Source organism: Phanerochaete carnosa (assembly GCF_000300595.1).
Source record: "Phanerochaete carnosa HHB-10118-sp unplaced genomic scaffold PHACAscaffold_1, whole genome shotgun sequence".
NCBI classification, from domain to species: Eukaryota; Fungi; Basidiomycota; class Agaricomycetes; order Polyporales; family Phanerochaetaceae; genus Phanerochaete; species Phanerochaete carnosa.
Window position 1 is genome coordinate 1,227,959 of NW_006767628.1, and position 20,325 is coordinate 1,248,283.

General features: G+C 51.1%; 4 protein-coding genes across 4 annotated transcripts; 2 read left to right on the forward strand and 2 right to left on the reverse strand.

The window, feature by feature from the left end:
* Positions 1 to 1,176: 1,176 nt before the first annotated feature.
* On the reverse strand, positions 1,177 to 4,445 carry PHACADRAFT_189607 (uncharacterized protein; the record flags this gene model as incomplete). The annotated part of the gene is made up of 7 exons (XM_007389867.1): positions 1,177 to 1,869; positions 1,946 to 3,465; positions 3,528 to 3,663; positions 3,716 to 3,772; positions 3,833 to 3,983; positions 4,045 to 4,241; positions 4,302 to 4,445. 7 exons carry the CDS (start codon positions 4,443 to 4,445, stop codon positions 1,177 to 1,179), a joined length of 2,898 nt encoding a protein of 965 aa, XP_007389929.1.
* Positions 4,446 to 8,544: 4,099 nt separating this feature from the next.
* Positions 8,545 to 9,581, forward strand: PHACADRAFT_246460 (uncharacterized protein). Its single transcript, XM_007389868.1, has one exon. The coding sequence runs from the start codon at positions 8,850 to 8,852 to the stop codon at positions 9,537 to 9,539; it is 690 nt and encodes a 229-aa protein (XP_007389930.1). The 5' UTR covers positions 8,545 to 8,849; the 3' UTR covers positions 9,540 to 9,581.
* A 2,670-nt stretch (positions 9,582 to 12,251) lies between these two features.
* On the forward strand, positions 12,252 to 12,989 carry PHACADRAFT_246462 (uncharacterized protein). Its single transcript, XM_007389869.1, has one exon. It carries the CDS (start codon positions 12,553 to 12,555, stop codon positions 12,739 to 12,741), a length of 189 nt encoding a protein of 62 aa, XP_007389931.1. The 5' UTR covers positions 12,252 to 12,552; the 3' UTR covers positions 12,742 to 12,989.
* A 1,000-nt stretch (positions 12,990 to 13,989) lies between these two features.
* Positions 13,990 to 16,337, reverse strand: PHACADRAFT_203672 (uncharacterized protein). The gene is made up of 6 exons (XM_007389870.1): positions 16,014 to 16,337; positions 15,817 to 15,930; positions 15,616 to 15,766; positions 15,502 to 15,558; positions 15,401 to 15,449; positions 13,990 to 15,338 (listed from the first exon to the last, which is right to left on the reverse strand). The coding sequence occupies exons 1-6, from the start codon at positions 16,208 to 16,210 to the stop codon at positions 13,999 to 14,001; spliced, it is 1,908 nt and encodes a 635-aa protein (XP_007389932.1). The 5' UTR covers positions 16,211 to 16,337; the 3' UTR covers positions 13,990 to 13,998.
* Positions 16,338 to 20,325: the final 3,988 nt, after the last annotated feature.

Consider the following 20,325-nt stretch of genomic DNA (forward strand, 5'->3'; position numbering starts at 1 on the left):
GTTCGGATGGATATCGATATTATGGTCCGAGTGTACTCGACAATCGTGCGCGCGGACGACGCAAAACGCACGAAGATTTTCGCATAGCGGTCGTCGGTCGGCTGAGAGCTGCGCTTATATGTATGTTCTCCCATTGGTTGTGGACATGGCTGCCTCCTACTCAGCTTTTTTTTTTCGCAGCGCTGAATTGGAATACGAGTCAGAGCGCACTCGGTCCACCCGATGAACCGAGCTAACACCCAGGCTTCGAGGCCCCGGCCGCGCAAAGTCTTCGTTCTATATTCTTTCAGCGACCAAGACCGCGGCGACTGGGCGACCAGGGCCGACGTCGTAACGGTCGCTGCTGGCGCCGACGTTTACCCAGAGCAGGTTAGGCATTGTGTCATCCATACCTCGGCACGAATAGCTTACGTGAAAAATAAGTGTCGCGGGGCTTAACGAGGGAAATAACCTCAGCAGAACGTACGGGGCGTTGCAGGACCTGAAATTACGTGCGCTTGTTAGTGGGAAACGTACTGTAGGTGACCTCTTGTGACCAAAAGCGAGGAATAATATAGACGAGTGTCGAATAATCAGCTGCAGCGAGTCAGGTTAGAACACCCACAATACCAGGAGCACGCGAACTTTGGTACATCTTGGAGAGCAGTCGTCTGCTCTGATCTGCAAATGTGTCACGAGCAGCCAACAAGCCTGTCCTCGGTTTCCGAGCACACTGGCACTGGCGCTCACAACGCTCAGAGGATGCACAGCTGGGAGGGATCACGAGCGCGAAGCGATGCAGACGAGATGGAGAAGGTCTTCATCACCATTGCCGACGTCTACTTGGTGTGCTTGCTACCATTAGCACTGTGCCTGAGGCATGCGATTTTGCGCTGACCCCGGTAGACGGGAACAAGCGGTCGCCGAGGAAGTTGAAGGATATGCGGAAGTAGGTGCTCGGAGGACCTCATGCCAGACAATGATTTTGCCATCGCTGCCTTCATCATTGACTTCTCCCACCGTCTCTTCCTACAGCGCAAGCATTTTGATTCCGTGTGCCATCTATATAATGCGACGTATCGTACTAGATCATAGTCAGCGAGTCTTTAGAGTAATTTAACGTGTGTTTATATACGACTGCAAACGGCAATAACAGCAGAAAGACGGAGGAATACAGAAAATAAGAAATGTGCATGGTTAGTAAGTTTTAGCTCTCTTTTCACCTTCTCCCAAGGCCCTCGCGCTAGGTGCCGTGGGCTCTTCTTCGGCAGAGCTCGGAGTAGGTGGTGAAAATATGGAGGACAGTTCTTCGTCTGCGGGTGTGGGTGCACGTCTGGTGTGAATGCCAGAGATCGCAATACGTGAGGTCGTAGGGCAAGCGACAAGTCCACTGTCAGGAGGAGCGACTGGTGCCGTACCACCATTTCCAGCAGAAGGGACGGTGTCGCCGTCCAGGGCGGGTTCGGAAACCATCTTCGGTGTGACAGAGGTGATGGATGAAGACGACGGGGTGGTGACAGTTGGGCTATGGAGAGGCACGCTGGGCTGAGAAGGGTCGGCATCCTGACCTGCCAAACGAGTTTGCTCCTTGTCCACATAGATATCCTTGCACCACAGCTCCCTTGTTGCTTCATCTCGGCCTATCTTCGTCCAAAGGTCTGTCATGATGGCCTGATATCGAGTCAAGCGGCTGTCGTCGACAGTGAGGTCTAGGACAGGAAGCAAGTCTTGATACTCATGCGGAAGCCTTGAGATTGCCTGAGATATGTCGTCCGAGGCGATTTGTGGTGGAGCACGACTTGGAGACGTGAGCACGCTGAGCTGCCACAGTTTGACATAAATGCCAAATTTGAGGAACTCAGAGCATATTGCTTTCCTGGCTCCGGAAGGCTGCAAAATAAATAATAAAACCATTAACATATGACAAATATATGCGGCACATGATTAGCTGAGATTGATTACTCACTTGAAGATAGTCCCATATACACCGTATACCATAATCATACAAGCCAGGACTAAACTCTATGACGATCCACATGTGCAATGCCAGTCGAATATCTTGCACGAACTGAGAGAGCTGCTCCTCCAGCTTCACAGTATGTTTGGCAAGCTGGACATGTCCCCACCAGCTACCTACCATGATATGGAAGTTGACGCGTGCGTGCTGGGGCCGCGCGTATGGTTCCTGCAGGCAGTATGTGCGATTCTCAAAAGACATAGTCGCTAGACAAGCACATGCAAGGTAAGCGTGCCCTCCAGACTTGTCCACATGGTAGAGCATATCGCTGCAGCGGTGCTCATCGACAAGGAACTCGCCGAACGACGCGTGGAGGGGCATCACATCTCCGTCCTTGTCGATCATCAACACAGAGCGCAGACGGTCCACCACGTCGGAGACGTCGTCGGCTGACAGATCGCGCTCGTAAAACGCAACGGTCTCGGCATTTATCCAGGAAGATTCCAGGGCAACAAAACGCAGGAGGAAGATCAGACGCCTGTGTTCAGAAGGTAAGGCGCACAAGTCTTCGGGGGGAAATGCAGACCGTAGGATTTGCAGATACAGCGCGTCGAGGGGCGACGCCGCTGGACCCCCGCCCGAGAGGACAAGCTCAAACCATTCCTTCGGATGACTGTGATGTTCGTCCAAGAAATTCACAGTGATCCGGGCGAAGATAAATACGCCGGCCGCACGTGAGACGAGGCGTCCAAGGGCGTCTGGGTGCTCGTTGAGGTAATCGGCATAGGAGGGTATCTTCGGTACGGTCTCCTTCAGGTAATGCTCGACGTCACCGTCCCTGTTCGCTGCATCCTCCAGTCGCATATGGTGAAGAACATCGGTGCAGTCGGGAGACGCGAGCACCGACAGTATGTGGGGTTCCGGGCGCGATGCGGCAAAGATATACAGCCACGGTAATTCGCGGACGAGACTGAACAAGCATCGAAGTAACTCGGGAACTAGCCTTCTGTCCTTGCACTCGTCTATCCCATCAATGACGATCAGCGTCGAGGCTTGATCTGCGGGAGCGGCGATGAGAGCCTTCCGAAGGAGCCCGCCGAACGCGTGTTGCATCTGCTGCCGGTCGCCGTGATTGAGGTACTCACGTGCGGTGCTGACGATGTGAGGGCGGAGGGTCGGTTGGGAGGCCGCAAGCTGGCGTGTGAGAGTCGAAAAGACGAAGTGGGCGTCCTCGAGGTTCCCGCCACCGCGGACGAAGAAGAATGACGCGCCGAGCCTGAGCGAAGGATGATCCGGCGAGTCGTGGCGGACGCACAGCTGGTGGGAAATCGACGACTTCCCCAGACCTGCCCCGCCAGTGAGATAGCAGGCTCGTTTGGGCTCGTCCTCGGCAAATCGGCCAGCTGACCACTGCTCTAGCTCTTCGAATAGTCCTTCCCGAGTGCCTTGCGTGAATCCGCTCTTGAGTTCATCCACCGACCGATAGCCTGCGTCTGCCCGAGGAATGGAGTCAATAACTCTCTGGTCCTCTTAAGGGGCGGTGGTCAGTCCCTGGGTGAAACGTGCACGAGTGGGTCTCGAATAGACTTACCAGCTTCTTGTTGTCGACGCTGATTCTCCCGTAGCTGACGCTGGTGTTCCTGTTGTTGACATTGATTCTCTCGTTGATTCTCTTGTAGTTGGCGCTGTAGCTGTCGCTGATCTTCCCGCATTTGGTCTTGAATTTCCTGCAAAGCGGCGTCATGGACAAGCCATATGAGATGGCTGCATACCACAAACCTTCGTATCCTGCGCGACTTTGTCAAGGATATTCTCAATAGATATTGAGCCGCCGAGCTGAAGCAAGCATGTGTCAAAACGCGTATCCCGTATCAAGAGTCAATGAGGCCTGCGCACTTTAAACAGCTCTAATGCCCCTGCCATCTCTTCTTTCATGTCTGACAGGATTGCTTGGTTCCGAGGCCCGTAGATGAGTCCCTTCAAGAACCCGCTGAACCCGTTCCCGCCCTTCAGCTCCTCCGCGCGTCCTTGAAGCTTGTCAATTGTGCTGGTTTGGTTTTTGGCTTCAAGTTGGCGTCGGACAGACAGTGGCCAGATCCCGAGCGCACCTCTTCAAACTTTCTATCCGCTTCTGCAGGTCGTCGGAGTGCTTAATCTTGTCTAACAGGTCTTTCTTGTCCTGCGCGGCGCCGTCGTACCTGGTGACCACGGCCTTCACATTCGCTGGCGTCGCGTCAATAACAGCCTTCAGTTCGTCTGCCTGAGAAAGGAAAGCACTACGGGCCCCTTTGTTTTCCCGAACAATCTACAAACAAAAAAGAGGCGTTGTAGAGTGTCATTCGTCAGTTGAGTGAGGTCCACGCACTTTGACTCTCTCGACGAGCATGCCGAGTCCCTTGGCAATTAAAGGTAGGCCTGGCAGGGGGACAAGCCCTAGGGCATCACCAGCTAGGTCGAGGATCGGAGTGGCGACATCGAGGGCAACGTCAGTAGCCTCAGAGGACGACATGGACGACAATGGTGTGTGTGCCGCGGACGGTGTGGGGAGACTTTCACGGTACAGAAGGAAACGTGCTTGGAATCCTCATGCGCTGACCTCGTGTGCCTGCCCACGGTCATGAGACATGGATTGGCAGAGAAGCTGATCTCTCGCTGCAGGCTGTGTTGGCGAACCCCGGCCGGACGCCACAAGGCCTCAGCGATTTGTTCCAAGACATTGCATTGAGCAGACGAGCTAGCTGGAGATGGCACGCTGAGGCTTCAGGCTTAGTGGTTGAGGGTCCAGTCCTAAGGACCGGTCGGGACCGGGACTTGGACTGAGACTGGACTGATCAGGACTGGGCATGGTCCAGTCCTACATCAGTCCAGCCTTGGTCACAGTCCTTGGTCCTAGATGGTGCTGGGTGCTTTTAGGACTGGTCATGACTGGTCAGGACCAGTCACGGACCAATATAAAGTAACAAAAATGCAGCACCCAGAAAGCAGCTTGGCTACTGGTACATGTATATCTTAGTAATTTCTGAACTGCAACCATGCCCTTGTAGGCTTGTCCAAGTACACAGCCAGCTTAAGCACAGATTAATACATTTTTTAAACTCCTTTTATGATTTATTCAAGTTTGGATGTGGTTACTGCACATAATCAGCTAAAGCCATGACTATGGGAAGATGGAGCCTGAGCTTAGAGATTACAAGGCTCTCAAGGATATGAAGGTTTTATACAGAAATGCTGAGAATGATGAAAGTGGTGCATGATACCCTTCTTCTCTATTTAGAATCCAGCTGTGTGAGCAGAGCATTGTTTTCTTTGCTGAATATAGTAATGTGCAGGCTTGGCTCAAAGCTTGCAAGCCCAGCCCAAAAAAGCCTGACCTGAGCCTGGCCTGGCAGTGAGCTCAAGGCCAGGCTTGAGTCAGTGGGCGGTCCCTGCCAGTGTGAACTTATTCTAAGCTTGGCAACTTGGGCAGGGCTCAGGCTCAGGCTTGGGGTCAGGACTCAGCCCAACATTGCCACGAGCCCAATCCTGGGCTTTAAGCTCAAGCCGGGCCTGCATATCACTAGCTGAATATTTGTTTTGATTTTAAACCGTACGGTGTTCACCGGCGCCTTGTGCGCACATTGTTTACCTATATTTGCCCATATACAATATTGCCTTTCATTCATATGCATGACATAACGTGAAGTAGCTGTCTACCTGCCAAATACATCTCTTGAACCTTAACAACACAGACCACAGCTGTGGCTATTTTTTTGAGCCCCTGCCTTTGAGTTCATCAAATATTCAGCCATGTCAAACACTCCCTCAATATCAGACTCTATGCAACAGTATTTCTGTGATGCCTTACAGTACATAAAGACAGTCTGGCAATGCATGAATGGTATATAGCACTTCTGAGATAGGCATCTGGTACACTCTTCTGGCCTTCTTGGGACTTACACACCATCTCCTCTTTGAATTATTAGGCTGAGTAGTGTGGTCTCAAAACTGATTTGTCCAGAAATTAGCTTAGTATACTGCTAGTCTACCTGTACATGCAGTTCAAAATCAAAATTTGTTTATTTGTGTCATATTTATCAGGGCAGGACTGGTCTGAGCTGGTCTGAATCGGTCTAAGACCGCATTTGGTCCTAGACTGGTCATGACCGGTCCAGGACTGCACGGAGGACTGTACAGGACCAGGACCCAGTCTTGGTCCGGTCCTGCACAAACAGATGCTGGTCCTTGACCAGTCTGAGTCCTGGTCCCACCCAATTTTTTAAAAAGACCAGACTGGACCGGACCCTCAGCCACTATTCAGGCTCCCTTGCCGTACCGTCTTGCACGACATCTTCGCGCCTGCAGCGTCAATATCGCAGCATGAAAGGCACGCGTCTTCATACTATTAAACTTTAACCGCTCTCAGCCCCGACCGGGCTCTGCTCTACCCTTCGTCTACTATGAGTCGATCTTCGCACCGCATCAGATGGCCTTCCACAGACTCTTCTACAGTGCTTTGCAGGCCAATCTGCAGTCGCCGAAAATTTTACACCTGTTTATCCCGTACAAATTAATACCATATCAGTACTGAATCAGTCATGACAGAATAAGTCACAGTGGAGAACTCTTGCAATGCATACTGTCTAGGTGCGAAGCTCATTTATATTCCACCACACTCTCCGGACTTCAACCTCATTGAGGAAGCATCCTATGACATCAAGCCCTGGCTTCACCTCCATGAATCTGAGGCGGTAGATGCTGCTGTCCGACCGTCAGAAAGCTGGTACTTATGATTAAGCTATGCATTGAGTTGATTCACCAGCAAATCCTTCGACACACTCTGCCTCGGCGTGCTGGAACAAACAACTGTGACTGTCCGTGACTCGCGGTGACTGACCTAGTACTACTTATGGTATTAATTTGTACGGGACAAACATGTGTAAAATTTTCGGCGACTGCAGATTGGCCTGCAAAGCACTGTACACCGCCGTCGTGTACATAACTGACAGTTTACAATCAAAATGATTGAACAAACGCCTGACTGGTCTGATGCTACTCGGCAGACAGCCAGGAGTACAGGCACGAATTCAATTTGCTAACCGTTAAGTCTCTATTTGTGCCTGGCAGGCTAGCCGTTCGCCTAACAGATTCCTGAGTGTGAGGAAACGAGCTCTTCCAACTTGCAACCGTAGCTACGAGCCTACTTCCTGCTAATAAAATATTGGAAGCTTCCTGAGGGCAGTAACTAACCTTACTTGCATCTTTGTTGCATCCAAAATAATTTTCTCACTGCGAACGAAGGATGTGTCCAATGAAACGACTGACTTTGCAAATGCTTCAAGCCTTTGAGCCCGGGACAGCTTTGAACTCCGCTGATGCTCGGCATGCATCGGCATTCCCTCGGTGTGGTTCAAGCGCTTCTTGTCTGCCACGTCTCTTCCTCTCCCACCCTCCATTCACCTCGCATATACCTTCACTGTATCTTCCTTAAGCTACGGTACAAATCAGGTTGTGCTACAGCTCAAGGAGTAGCTTCCTGAGTGATATGTCCTTTGGTTCAGCAGTGCCTACACTACTCTGACAGGTATGTCACCATATATTCTGTGGTAGTCACAGCTGACGATTATCTAGATGTGTAATCATATGTAGCTGACATGTCGGATGATAGGTGTCACTCATGTAAGCTCATAAGTCTGCTGTTGTGTTTTAAGGGCTCACACTTTTAGCTTTGTGCAGGGTATCCATGCAAGTCTCAGCAAGTCATGACAGATGTGAAGAGTGCACTAAGCATGGTGTCTGTCTGGAAGATTAGCATGTACTATAGTGTAGTAATAGTCCCTAGAGCTTTGTATCTTCCCTAGTTTTGTCAGGAATATATTACTTTTTGTTGTCAAATCTTTATGCAAATAGAGCGAAAATTCAATGGAAAATGTGTAATTTATTCAAACGGGTGCTGCCGACGTATTCAAACCCCGCTGCAGAACATCTCGGGAATATGGAAAGACCAGCCCGTTACCCGATCTCGTTAGCTAACCGTTAGAGCTTGCCTAACGGTGCACTGATGTTATTTACCTATCTTTCTGACAGTTAGGTAACGAGGAGACGCGCGTTGCGTACCGCGCAGTGAACTGTTCGGTAACGGCATCAACTCATTTACACCTCACGGCGCGCCGGCGGTGTAAGCCTTGAAGCTGAAGCTGAAGCTTGAAGCGACACCCCTGAACATGACCTCCACCCCATCTGAGCCGCCTTATCTCTCAACGCTGCGGCTGACCCCTCTCCTCGGCGCAAAGCTCACGGACCGCCACCATATCCTTTCCATACCTCTGAGATCTCTGTCTCAGGCCTGAGGCTCCTTGAAGACCCTTCAGAGCCGGTATTCGTCTTTCAAGCTACCCGCGGAGCTCAACGAACGGCCAGATTTGTGTTTTTGGAGCGCCAGTCGGGAGGGAAAGGTCGTTGGGCGGAAGTATATCACAGAGCTGGGCCTGGGTGCGCACATGCATACACTCACTTTGGCTTGATTGCCTTCTAAGAATCCACGGCAGAATGACCCCAATGCGGTGCCGAGTCCCACAATGGCCCGCTCGTGTACGATCCGCTTTGGGCCGCCTTCCCCAGAGCGACGATGGAGCGACCGAAGACTCGGATACAGGCCTAAACAGAATGGGAACTGTCAGTGCGATCTGCAAGAGCACATCCCAGGAGGGCTGGCCGCGCCAGGCCTCACGAATTCAAGCCTCAAACTGCTCCAAAAGGCCTGTGAGCAGCGTCAGTCTGCATTCGAAGAAGCGCAAGCCGTAGCTCGTGAACGACAAGATCGCGCGAGACGTCAAATATAGCATTGTTGCGTTGGTGAGCAAGCCCACGTAATCGCGCGTGGGCAGCTGTGCTCTGCTGTTCAGCCCGGTGCATTTTTGCACATTGGCCCGGAAGCATGTGTGATCATCCGGCTCTCTTGACAAGCTCTGGCCCTTACGCAGACATTAGGACTGACGAAGGCGCGAGCATCCCCACGGTGACGCAAGCGAAGAATGCCCCCTCGCGCTTACGACCGTGTCCTGGCTTCACTCTTTGCCTAGCCTTCAAGGGACGCCGGCTTGGACCCGGCCAGATGCGCAAGTTGCTCGAGAGGTACAACCTTCGGTCATTTTACATCAGCTTGAACGACCGCTCCATCGATGTTCGTATGGATGTCGACATTGTGGTCCGCGTACACTCGACGGCCCTGCGTGCGGACGACGCGAGATGCACGAAGAGTATCGTACAGCGGTCGTCAGTGATCCGAGAGCGACATCCGTATCTATGTCCTCCCGTTGGTTGCGAGTGTGACTGCCTCGTGCTCAGCTTGTTTCGCAGCACCGAATGGATTGCAAATCAAGGCGTACTCGGCCCACCCGACGAACCGAGTGGACACCTGGCCTTCGAGGCACTCTGGCTGCGCAAAATCTTCGTTTTGTATCCCTGCAACGAGCAAGACCGCGGCGACTGGGCGACTAGGACCAACGGCATAACGGCATCACTACTGGCATCGATATTTATCCTTCACAGGCGGCTTAATGAGAGAAGTAACATCAGCAGAACGTGCAGCGCGTCCTTGCAGGGCCTGAGTACATACGCCCGTTAGCGGAAACTATACTTTAGAAAACCTCCTGTGACCCAAAGCGGAAGGTAATACAGACGAATGTCGAATGCTCAGCTGCAGCGAGTCAGGTTAGCGTACTCGCAGGACAGTGGTATGATCTTGGAGGGATTCCGGAGTGCGCCCGCCAGAGAGTCCGGGGTTAGGGTCTACGTTCTCACGCCCACGCGGGCGCCTGGTGCATTTGTACGAACGCTCCTTGCACTTGAGCTCTCTTGCTCCCTGGCCTCGAGCAGTCTACGCTCCATTTTCTCACGCATGTTGAACTACGGAGGATGGCTCCAGACCTCTTGTCGTTGTTGTTTGCATCGAAGGCGCTCACCTCCAGGCTAGATTTGCCGCCTCTGTAGCCCCCGCCCAGTCAACTCGAAGCGCGGTCGTGGAATCAGCGACGGTAGCGAGGCGTGCGTTAGGTCTTCGCAATAGAGCTGGTTTGAGAGCTAACGATAACATACCTCAGCGTCTGCCTGGTCGCGCGTCGGCGTACAAGCGTCAAGCCCAGTGCGCGAGATCGCGCCTCTGAACATGGCCGCCACTCTTTGCTCCATAGTAAGCCCTGCATGCTCCTCGAGGGCGGTGGTGCACAGAAGGACACAATGCGAGGCTCATGTACTGCCTGTTCGAGCAGGTAATTACCTGATTAGCTGAGATATGCCACCGTGCTGACGATTGGTCAGGCTGCCGCTACACTTTGGGAACGTCTAAACAGAGAAGTCGAAGGTGTGTACCCTGCCACTCTTTTGCCTACCGTGGTCTGCTTTGCGTGCCATCTCGTGCGTAGGCACCTAATCTCACATCTCGCCTGTCTATACGACCAATTAGTCCAGCGATCAATGCCATCGATAATTGCTCTCAGCATCCTCGTCGTCCGCCAACCCGCTCACTATTAGCTTATTGGCTCTCGTATGGCGGTACACGAGGCAGTTCACCGACATGGGTGCTGAGAAGGCTCTGTGATGCGCATACGGCGTCACTCTGTTCTGAGAAGCCTGATGGCATCGGCAAGGGGCCAGTTGAGAATGTGTTGGAGCTTGTTCAGAGAATCATCGTCCTGGCGGATGGCAGCGCTGGGTAAGGAGAGCTTTTGCCTAGGCGTCACTCAGCCTCGCTCAACTCTCGCACATGCGGTAAGTATGAATTGGCGGACGCTTGTATGTTTTCGCTGACCCGGATGTCGTCCGAGCTGAAGCCGCCTACGGGCCTTTTCTCCAAGTGCGCCAGGATCGGCCTCTACAGACTTGAGATGGTGCAATGTGATCCTGATAAGGCTGCCACGGTCGAGCACTGACCTCCGCGCTCCGTCGTGATGGTTGCTCCGCATTATTCTTCCGCCCTCGTGAGGACGGTATCCTCGTTCGTCTGGGCTGGCGAGTTATTCTCGAAGGTCTCCCACTCCTCTTCTGGCGCATAGAAGTCGAAGAGAAGTACGTAATCGGGAACTGGCCTACTGTGGGTCGCATCAATGGGTGCGCACGATTATCTCACCATGTCTTCCATAATTCGGTACTAAAGCTCTTGAAGATGACGGCTCCTGTATAACGCACGTCTCATACTTCTTCAGACGCCTGTCAAGCATTACCACAACACTTACGTTTGATCCCCACTTGGTACGCGGCTGTAGGCGATCTTCCCCGGCCGTTGTCGCTCAACTCAGTGCACCCCAAAATTGAGCCGAACAGAGAAGATGCGCTCTTTGTTGCCCGGCGTCTCAACGAAGTACCCTGTTCGTCCATGCCGCGTCGCGTTAAGACAAGCTCCAAGTGGAAGCTGCCAGATGAGGTTTAAGAAGGTCGGCATGAGTATGGTCCAGTCGGAGCTCTACGAGTGGATGAAAACATACAAGATGATCGTGGAGACGAAGAGGTTTATGGCAAGAGTCGTGTATCGTCGTTACACTGGAAAAGTTCGAGGATATCTGAGGGCTCTGAGAGCATGTGCTTGACCAGGAGATGTGCTTTTTGGACAGGCCGCTGAAGGAGGTCAACTCATTTGACGCGCCGGTACATTGTACTAGCCTTACTTGGCACACTATAGCCAGTTGGCACAGCGAGCTCCAGCCTTGCGCTACAGGCACTTCTGGAGTTTTTTTGGGCACAATAGTAGCTAATACACATATGACTATGTAAGAGTCAAATTTTACCTGAAATCAGATGGTGTGAGCAGTACAGAGGGTGGGATACCTTGCTCAGATGGCCGAAGCGCATGAGGACACAATTGCTCAGACAAGTTTCTACAGCTGACACGCCACTTGTCCACTGCTAAAATGTCATTTTATATATTATGAGCACCATATGAAACATTTAAAGCATGTAAAATGGGCAGCTGTTTGTAGGCATCGGAAAAGAGGACTTATTGTCGTGCCAGGGACCGTCTGCCGCTGAGCGAGCGTGACGGGCGCGTTACTAGCGCCAGCTGGCACAGTAAACCAAACTTCTTGTCTAGTACTCTCTGTTGCCCGTATTACTGTTTTGTTTTGTTTTGTTTTGTTTTGTTATGGAATCATTTGGTGCACCTGAAATATTCTGGTATCCAAATATAATAGAGGATATGGGAGGAATGCCACAGCTGTGAACCAGACAAGCGCAATAGAGCGCAACTACGTCATTAGAGTCATTTGGCACAGTGTGACTTTATGTGACGGATGTTATGATTCGTGACCTGCAGGTGCTGAGAAGCAGGCTTTGTCACGCTTCTAAGTCGTTGCAGTACGCTGTATTTGACGACTTGAAAAACGGCAAAGTCAAAGCTAATTTCTACAATTTGGACATCGTCAAATGGCAAGCAGAAAAGCTATGTCGGCCATACCCTTCACCAACAACGATGAGCTGTCTAATCGGCCATCGCGTTCGTCACTGATAACTTCCTCTACAGCTTTACCCCGGCCCCCACAAGGCCATCAAGCAGCCACTCGCCATGGACACGATTTGCGAACGTGTCACGAGCAGCTACCGCAAGCCCATTTTTGGCTTCCGTGAACACTGACGCTTGATTCTCAGCAATGCTCGACGAAGAATCGCGAGTGCACAACAGTGTGGACGAGATGGAGATGGTCTTCAATGCGATGTTTGATGGCACCATTGTCGACGGCCGTCTACACAGTGCACCTGCTGCCTTTGGCATCGGGTCTGGAGCATACGACTCTGGGCTGACATCGATGGACGACAACGAGCGGCCGGCGGTGAAGTAAAAGAGCGCGGAAGCAGATGCTGAGCGACGACAGCTACCTAACGCCTAGCTTCGAGCAGGTTCTTGCCGCTATAACCTTCCACTCTGTCGTACTCCTCCTCACACGGGTTCCCCCTGTCCTACTTGTTTCGCGTGTCATTCATACAACATGTGTACCATACTAAATCGTAATCCGCGGGTCTCTGGAGTAATCAAACACATGATTTAATACAGCCATAGCGGGGAGTGTAACAATAGCAGCGGAAAAACGGAGGAATATGAACAATAAGAAGCATACACGGCTAACAAGTCCTGACTCCCTTTTTCCTTTCTCCATGAACCCTTATGCTAGGTGCAGCGGGCTCTTCGTTGGCAGAGCTCAGAGTTGGTAGAGAAAATGCGAAGGGTTCCTGGCCGCCCGCTGGCACGTCGTGTGTGCTGGAGATCGCCGTACGCGGGGTCGTAGGGTGGCCGACAAGTTCATCGACAGGGGAATCAACCGGTAACGGGAGTCTATCGGACGTGCCGCCGGATGCCGCACAGCCATTGCAGAGGGGGCACTGTTACTCTCTGATGGCCGGGCAGAAGGCGTCTCCGGTGCTACAGAGTTAGTGGATGAAGATAATGAGGTGTAACAGTTGGGCTATGGAGAAGCGTGTCAGGCTGAGAACGATCGAGCTCCCGGCTGGCCTGCCAAGTGAGCTAGCTCCCCATCTGCATGAGACGCTTTGTACCACAGCTTCCTGGTCACTTCATCTCGGTTCATTTGCGTCGTGAAATCCGCCATAATAGCCTGATACCGTACTAAGTGGCTGTCGTCGATAGTGAGGTCCAGGCTAGGAAGCAACTCTTGTTATTGATGAGGAAGCCTTCGTACGGCCTGGGATATATAGTCCAAGGTGATTTGTGGTGGAGCAAGACTTGGAGATGTAATTACGCCGAGCTGCCATAGTTTGATATAACCACCAAACTTGACGAACTCGGAGCATATCTCTCCCCCGGCTCCAGAAGGCTACATCAATTCACAAATAATAAACGAATTTAAACATTAGCATACAATAAATATACGTCGTGCACAAGTAGTTGAAACTAATTACCCACCTGGAGACAGTTCCATATGCACCGTATGGAATAGGCGCCCCACTCAGGATCGAATTCTATGACGTTCCACATATGCAAGGTCAGTCGGATATCTTGCACGAACCGAGATAGCTGCTGCTCCAGCTCCACGGTACATTTGGCTTGCGAGACATGCACCCACCAACTGTGTACCATTATTTCAAAGTTGACATGTGTGCTGGGTCCGCAGGTCCGGTTCCTGCAGGAAATATGTACGGTTTTCAAAAGACATGGCGGCTAAACAAGCATATGCAAGATGAGCATGCCCTTCAGACCTGTCCATGTAGTAGAACACATCACTACAGCGATGCTCGTCGACAAGGAACTCGCCGAACGACGCGTGGAGGGGCACCACATGCCCGTGCTTGTCGACCATCAGCACGGAGCGCAGGCGGTCCACCATGTAGAAGACATCGTGGACTGACAGATCGCGTTCATAAAATGCAACAGTCTCAGGATTTATCCAGTTAGATTCTAATGCAACAAAACGCAAGAGGGAACGGAAGCATTTGCGTTGACGAAGTGAGGCGCGCAAGTCTTCCGGGGGGAATGCAGACTGGAGGATCTGCAGATACAACGCATGGAGAGGCGACGCCGCTGGACCTCCACCTGAGAGAACAAGCTCGAACCACTCCTCTGGACAATTTTGATGTTCGTCCAAGAAATTCACGGTGATCCGGGCGAAGATGAATACGCCGGCCGCACGCTTGATGAGGCGTTCAAGGGCGTCGGGGTGCTTCTCGAGGAAGTCGGAATAGGACGGTATCTTCGGGACAGTCTTCCTGAGGTAATGTCCGACATCACCCTCACCGTCCGCAGTGTCCTCCAGTCGCATATGGTGAACAACGTGGGCAAAATCGGGAGATGCGAGCACCGACATTATGTGGGGTTCTGGGCGCGATGCGGCAAAGACGTATAGCCAGGGAAACTCGCGGACAAGACTGAGCAAGCATCGGAGCAATTCGGGAACGAGCCTCCTGTCCTTGCACTCGTCTATCCCATCGATGACGATCAGTGTTGGTACTTGATCCGCGGGGGCAGCGGTGAAAGTGTCCCGAAGGAGCTCCCCGAATGCATGTTGTATTTGTTGCCGGTCGCCGTGGCTAAGGTACTTTTGTGCGGCGCTGGCGATGTGAGGACGAAGGGTCGGCTGAGAGGCCGCAAGCTGGCGTGCGAGCGTCGAAAAAACAAGGCGAGCATCCTCGAGGTCCCCGCCACCGCGGACAAAGAAGAATGAAGCGCCGAGCCTGAGCAAAGGATGCTCCAGTGAGTCGTGGCGGACGCAGAGCTGGTGGGAGATCGACAACTTCCCTAGGCCTGCACCACCGGTGAGGTAGCAGACTCGTTTGGGCTTGTCTTCGGGGAATCGATTGGCTGACCACCGCTTTAGCTCCTCGAATAGCTCTTCGCGGGTGCCTTGCGTGAATCCGCTCTTGAGTTCATCCACCGACCGATATCCTGCATCTGCTCGAGGAATGGAGTCGATGACTCTCTTGTCCTCTTCACAGGCAACGGTCAGTCACTGGGCGAAGCGTGCACGAGAGACTCGCGAGTACACTTACCGCCTTCCTGTTGTTGACGTTGAATCTCCCGCAATCGATCTTGGATTTGCTGTAGAATGATGTTACTGACGAGCTGTCTGAGATGGCTACATTGTACTAACCTTCGTTGTCTGTGCAACCCTGTCGAGAATGCTCTCAATAGAAACTGACCCGCTGAGCTAGAACAAGTGCATATGTATCAGAGTGAGCATTATGGGCCGACGAGGTCGGCGTACCTTGAACAGGCCTATTGCCCGTGTCATCTCTTCCTTCATGTCTGATAGGACGTCTCGGTTCTCAGACGCGTACACGAGCCTTTTGGCGAACCCACGGAAACCTTTCCCAATCTTCAGCTCTCCTGCGCGTTCCACAAGGCCGTCAATTGTGCTGACTCTGTTTCAGCGTTGCTTCCCAAGTTAATCACACCCTCGACGCACCTCTGTAGATCTTGGACTCGCTTCTGAAGCTCACTAGACTTAACCTCGTCCAATAGCTGTTTTTTATCATGCTCATCGCCGTCATACTCGGCGACACGGCGTTTATCTTTGTCGCTGTCGTGTTGATGACAGTCTTGAGCTCGTCGACCTGAGCGAGGAAGGCACCACGCTTATCGTCGACCTCTCGGACAAGCTACAGGTAGTGAGAGAATGTTATAATCTCGTTCATCCGATGCAGTGGTTGGGATCCACTTGCCTGAACCCTTACGACGAGAAGATTTAGCCCCACCGCGAGGGTAGGTAAACCCGGTACGACCTCGAGCGCACTCTCCGCTATTTTGAGGCCACCAGAGGCGATGCCAAGACCGACACTAACAGCCCTGCGAGAAGGCATGGTCGGTCGTTGGTGAGTGTGTTGAGGACGATGTGAATAGATATGGTGCGCAGAAGGGAACGGGCATGAGCTATCCTCGTGCGCTGACGGATATGGACACGCGTACACGCCTAGCGGGGCCAGGTAGCCTCAGGCTAAGCGCAGTGATCTGGCCTGATATGAACCTGCTCGGCTGAACTACGACCTTGCCTGCCCGAACGTCCTCCGCACGAACTGATCTTTCTACCGTGGGGCAGACACCTGACCAGCGCCTAAGGGACTCTCAAGGAGATTATCAGGGTTGCCGATTATCTGCTATCACGTAATTTCCATTTATATGTACTATGTCAGCAGTTTTTGCGTCATCTTTCGAAAGCCTCCTTGGGGCGGGAGGCTTCCGAAAGATGACGCAAAAACTGCTGACATAGTACATATAAATGGAAATTACGTGATAGCAGATAATCGGCAACCCTGATTCCGATTCCCTCTAGAATCGGAGTCGGAGAACTGGGACGTGGGACGCGATTAGGCGCTCGCTCCCTACAGTCCACTCAATGGGACACCTGATCAATATTTGCTTCCCCTTTGTATGTCTCTCGCATATAGATACCAAATAAATCGGATTATATTACTACAGCATATGAAATACCTCAGTGCAGAGCTGCAAGGCGAAAAGACGAAAGCTGAAGTCAAGACAAAGGACACAAGACGGAGGTAGTCCAGGACAGCCGCTACCATGACTGATGTGACAAAAGTGACAATTTGTGACCTATACCAGCAGTCTTGGTGGACGCAGCGGTCACGCGGCAGTCAAACTTGTCACGCCTCAGTAATGCCTAAGCTCAGTAAAATCATCTCTGATGTATTCCAGCTCGACACTTAACAACTGAGCACTGTGCACATTTTTCACATGAATGGAGCATAAATTTGAGTATTAACGAATATTTTCGCGAATTTTAGGCTCACTGTGTGACTCTGATGACAGTCGCAGCATCACTGAAACCGGTGCGCTTGGCAATTTTCGAGGCTTTTTGCTCCCCCACCTACGCTACAATCACTGGACGGCTCTGAGTTTCTAATGGCATATAGATATAGATCTATTATATACAGTAAAGTGGTAGTGATAGGCCCTACAGGCTGTGTGAGGGCAGAAAGTGGAGTGTTCCAAGGAGTGGTGCTGTCCCAAGGAGTGGTCCTACACTGTACTTCATATGGAAGTGCTCGGCGGTCTCTTTTTACCTTTTCGGGCCTCTGCTGTACGTCGGGGTTTGCCCCTGTTGCAATGCCCTCACGCACAAAAAGTAGGAGTGTGCAACTAGGCACAGCATAATTGCTTCCGTTGGTCAGTACATCTGGAGTGGATGAACATGGACATCCAGTTGGCTACACCTGTTGGGGATATGGGTCGATCTGCGCCTAGTGCGTATTCGAACCTTCAATGCTGTTAGAAGCTGACCCGTGTTTTGCAGGCACTTGTTGTGCGCCATCCGACCTGCGGAACTGCGGGGCTTGCTTGTCCGCGGTTCAGATGGCTGTTGCAGGCACACTACTCACAATTGGTAAGTCATCGGTTTATCAGGATTGGATATCGCAGCTAATGTGCTCAGTTGTCTTTATTTCTCTTTGCCTTACCCCCTGTTATGTGTCTAGTCCTTGGGATGGTCGGGAGTGGCGCCCCATGCATCCTGGACACGAGAATGTACAGCAGGTGCTTGGTGGTGGTCACTGCCAGCACCTCGCACTGTCTGCCCTACACTTTTTGTTTGCTTCTACTCCGTTTCTTCACTTTTCCCCAACCAATACACCTTCAGTTTTTACAAGAGACGTGCAGAAATGTGTTCAAAACACTCAGTCTCGCTTGGAGCTACCTGACAACCTACGCAACATCAGATTTGGTGGAGACCTGGCTGCACTGAGGCTAGGGGCTGTGTTTGGTGAATAGCCAGGGAACTGTGGCACATAACCATATTGTCTTACCTGCATTCGAAAGCCCTCGCTTCTGGCTTTGTTTCAACCCTGCATACGCTCAGATACCTCCACGCATTATTGCAGTCTACCCTCTGCGCTGTAGTGCGCACCTTCAGGGAAGATCATTGTCTCTTTCGACTACCGCTGCAGCGACCACACTCGCGCACCACCTATTCGAAAGCCCTTGCTCCTGGCTTTCTTTCGACCCCACATACACTCAGATATGTCCACACGTTATTGCAGTCTATTCTCTGCGCTCCAGTGCGCACAATCTGGGACGATCATCGTCTTTTTCGACAACCGCTGCAGCGACCGCGCTCGCACATCGCCTATTCGAAAGTGCTACACCAGCTCGTCAAAATTCACTAGGCTTTGTCCTCCTATTGAACGCTATATAAATTTTTGTTTCTTCATTCTTTTGGCAGAAGGGAATCGGACTGTAGGGCGAAAGCCAATACCCCCGAGTAATCTCCTTGAGAGTCCCTTAGGCGCTGGTCAGGAGTCTGACCGTGTTCCGCCTTTGGCTAACAGAGGATTCAACCTGAGGCCCATGTCGTTTCGCCCTGAGGCCTGTGATCGCGCCGTTGTGTATTCTATCAATTCCGGCTTCTGAGCATTTGGCCTTTGGGTGGATGAGCTCTTGAACTCTTGTCCACTAGCCTTAAGCTGTCTACGCTCTATGCTTCCCTCCGCACATGCACATCCCATTCAACCGTGAAGAATGCCTCAAACTTCCCATTGCCGTTGTCTGCATCGAAAGCGCCCACATCGTACCTCTCCAAGCGAGACTTGTTGCCTCCAGTGTAGCTCTTGCCCAGCCGACTTGAAGCGTGGTCATGCAGACCGGTCTCGCGGCAACCAGAGATCAGTGACAGTGGCAAGATGTGTGTAACACGTTCGTGATAGAGCCATTTTGGAAGCTAATGCACCCTCAGAATGTACCTGGTCGCACTTGCTCACGTCAACGTACAAGCATTGGCCAGCGCGCGATATTGCGCTGTCATGCACCATAATTATAAGTATAGAAAAACTAAAGAAATAATAGGTATTCAAATCAAAAAGAAACCGCTTACTCAGAGCTGCAAAGTAAGCATAGACACTTAAGCTTACTAAAAGTGAATCAATGACTAATAATATGACTCAGCTTCTTAGTAATCTAGAAAATATGCTTAGTAAAGGTCTATGCTCAACAGCTATGAATTACCAAAATATAGTAATACTCTAACAAACATTAGTAATAGCTTACCAATACATTAGTAAAACAGACAGAAGGCTGACTAATACAGACAAAATGCTTATTAATAAAAGTAGAAGTAGCTTAGTAATTACAGTAGAATAGAAGAGCCAGTTTTGCTATTGGCTAAGGAACAATAGGCTGAAAAGTATAAATAGGAGAGGTTCTCTGAGAAACACGAACACACCAACCCACCAAGCACCACACACACTCTCAAGGATTTAGCTAGCAGCAAACCTGCAGTTAATCCCCTGAGCTCTTTAGCTCTCAGAGAATAGACTCCTTTCTTTAAAGCCTAGGAAATTCCTTAAGCACAGTAGAGCCTCTGACTTTCAAATAACCTGAAGGGAAACGCCCTTGGTATAGTGCACGAGTTCACTATTTGACTAACCCTAGACTGCGAGAGCTAGTGGCGTCATTATTTGAGACTGTGGTACGTCTCCTGTAGAGCTTACAGTAATTAGACTAGCAGTAAAGAGATTAATTCTATTCTTGATCTTCAACTCTAAATTGGAAGCTTCAGACTGCTTCAAGTTATACAAATCCTCTAAGGACATTAAATTGTCCTTACTAGCCAAAGCTTACTAAGTTAACCAAGACATTAAGTTGTCTTTGTTACCCTCTTTTCTTACTTATCTAAAAACCCTATTCTACTAACCCAAGTAGCTAGTCTTTAAGCTACTAACCAAACCTCCCTACAGCCCATCTTCTAAGATTCTGTAAAAAGTCCCTTGTAAACAGGCAAGTGAGGCTTTAGAGTATTTAAGCAGATTAGTAGTGGTCTTTGAATTAGTCCCCCACGAACACCAGATAGCTTGGTTGAAAGGCTAACCCAGTGAACCCTGGAAGAAAAGATTGGGAAAACCAAATCTAAGTATTCCATACTATACCCTTCTTGCTTCTAGTTTAGAACAGACCAAACTCCATTCTCTTT

Excerpts from the sequence above, each read along its gene's own strand:
- PHACADRAFT_246460 (XM_007389868.1), top strand. The coding sequence starts at position 8,850 with ATGTGTGATCATCCGGCTCTCTTGACAAGCTCTGGCCCTTACGCAGAC.
- PHACADRAFT_246462 (XM_007389869.1), top strand. The coding sequence starts at position 12,553 with ATGCTCGACGAAGAATCGCGAGTGCACAACAGTGTGGACGAGATGGAG.
- PHACADRAFT_203672 (XM_007389870.1), bottom strand. The coding sequence starts at position 16,210 with ATGCCTTCTCGCAGGGCTGTTAGTGTCGGTCTTGGCATCGCCTCTGGT. Across the intron at positions 15,767-15,816 it reads CGAGTCCAAGATCTACAGAG|CACAATTGACGGCCTTGTGG; the intron begins GTGCGTCGAGGG and ends AAACAGAGTCAG. Across the intron at positions 15,339-15,400 it reads ACGTCAACAACAGGAAGGCG|AGGACAAGAGAGTCATCGAC; the intron begins GTAAGTGTACTC and ends TTGCCTGTGAAG.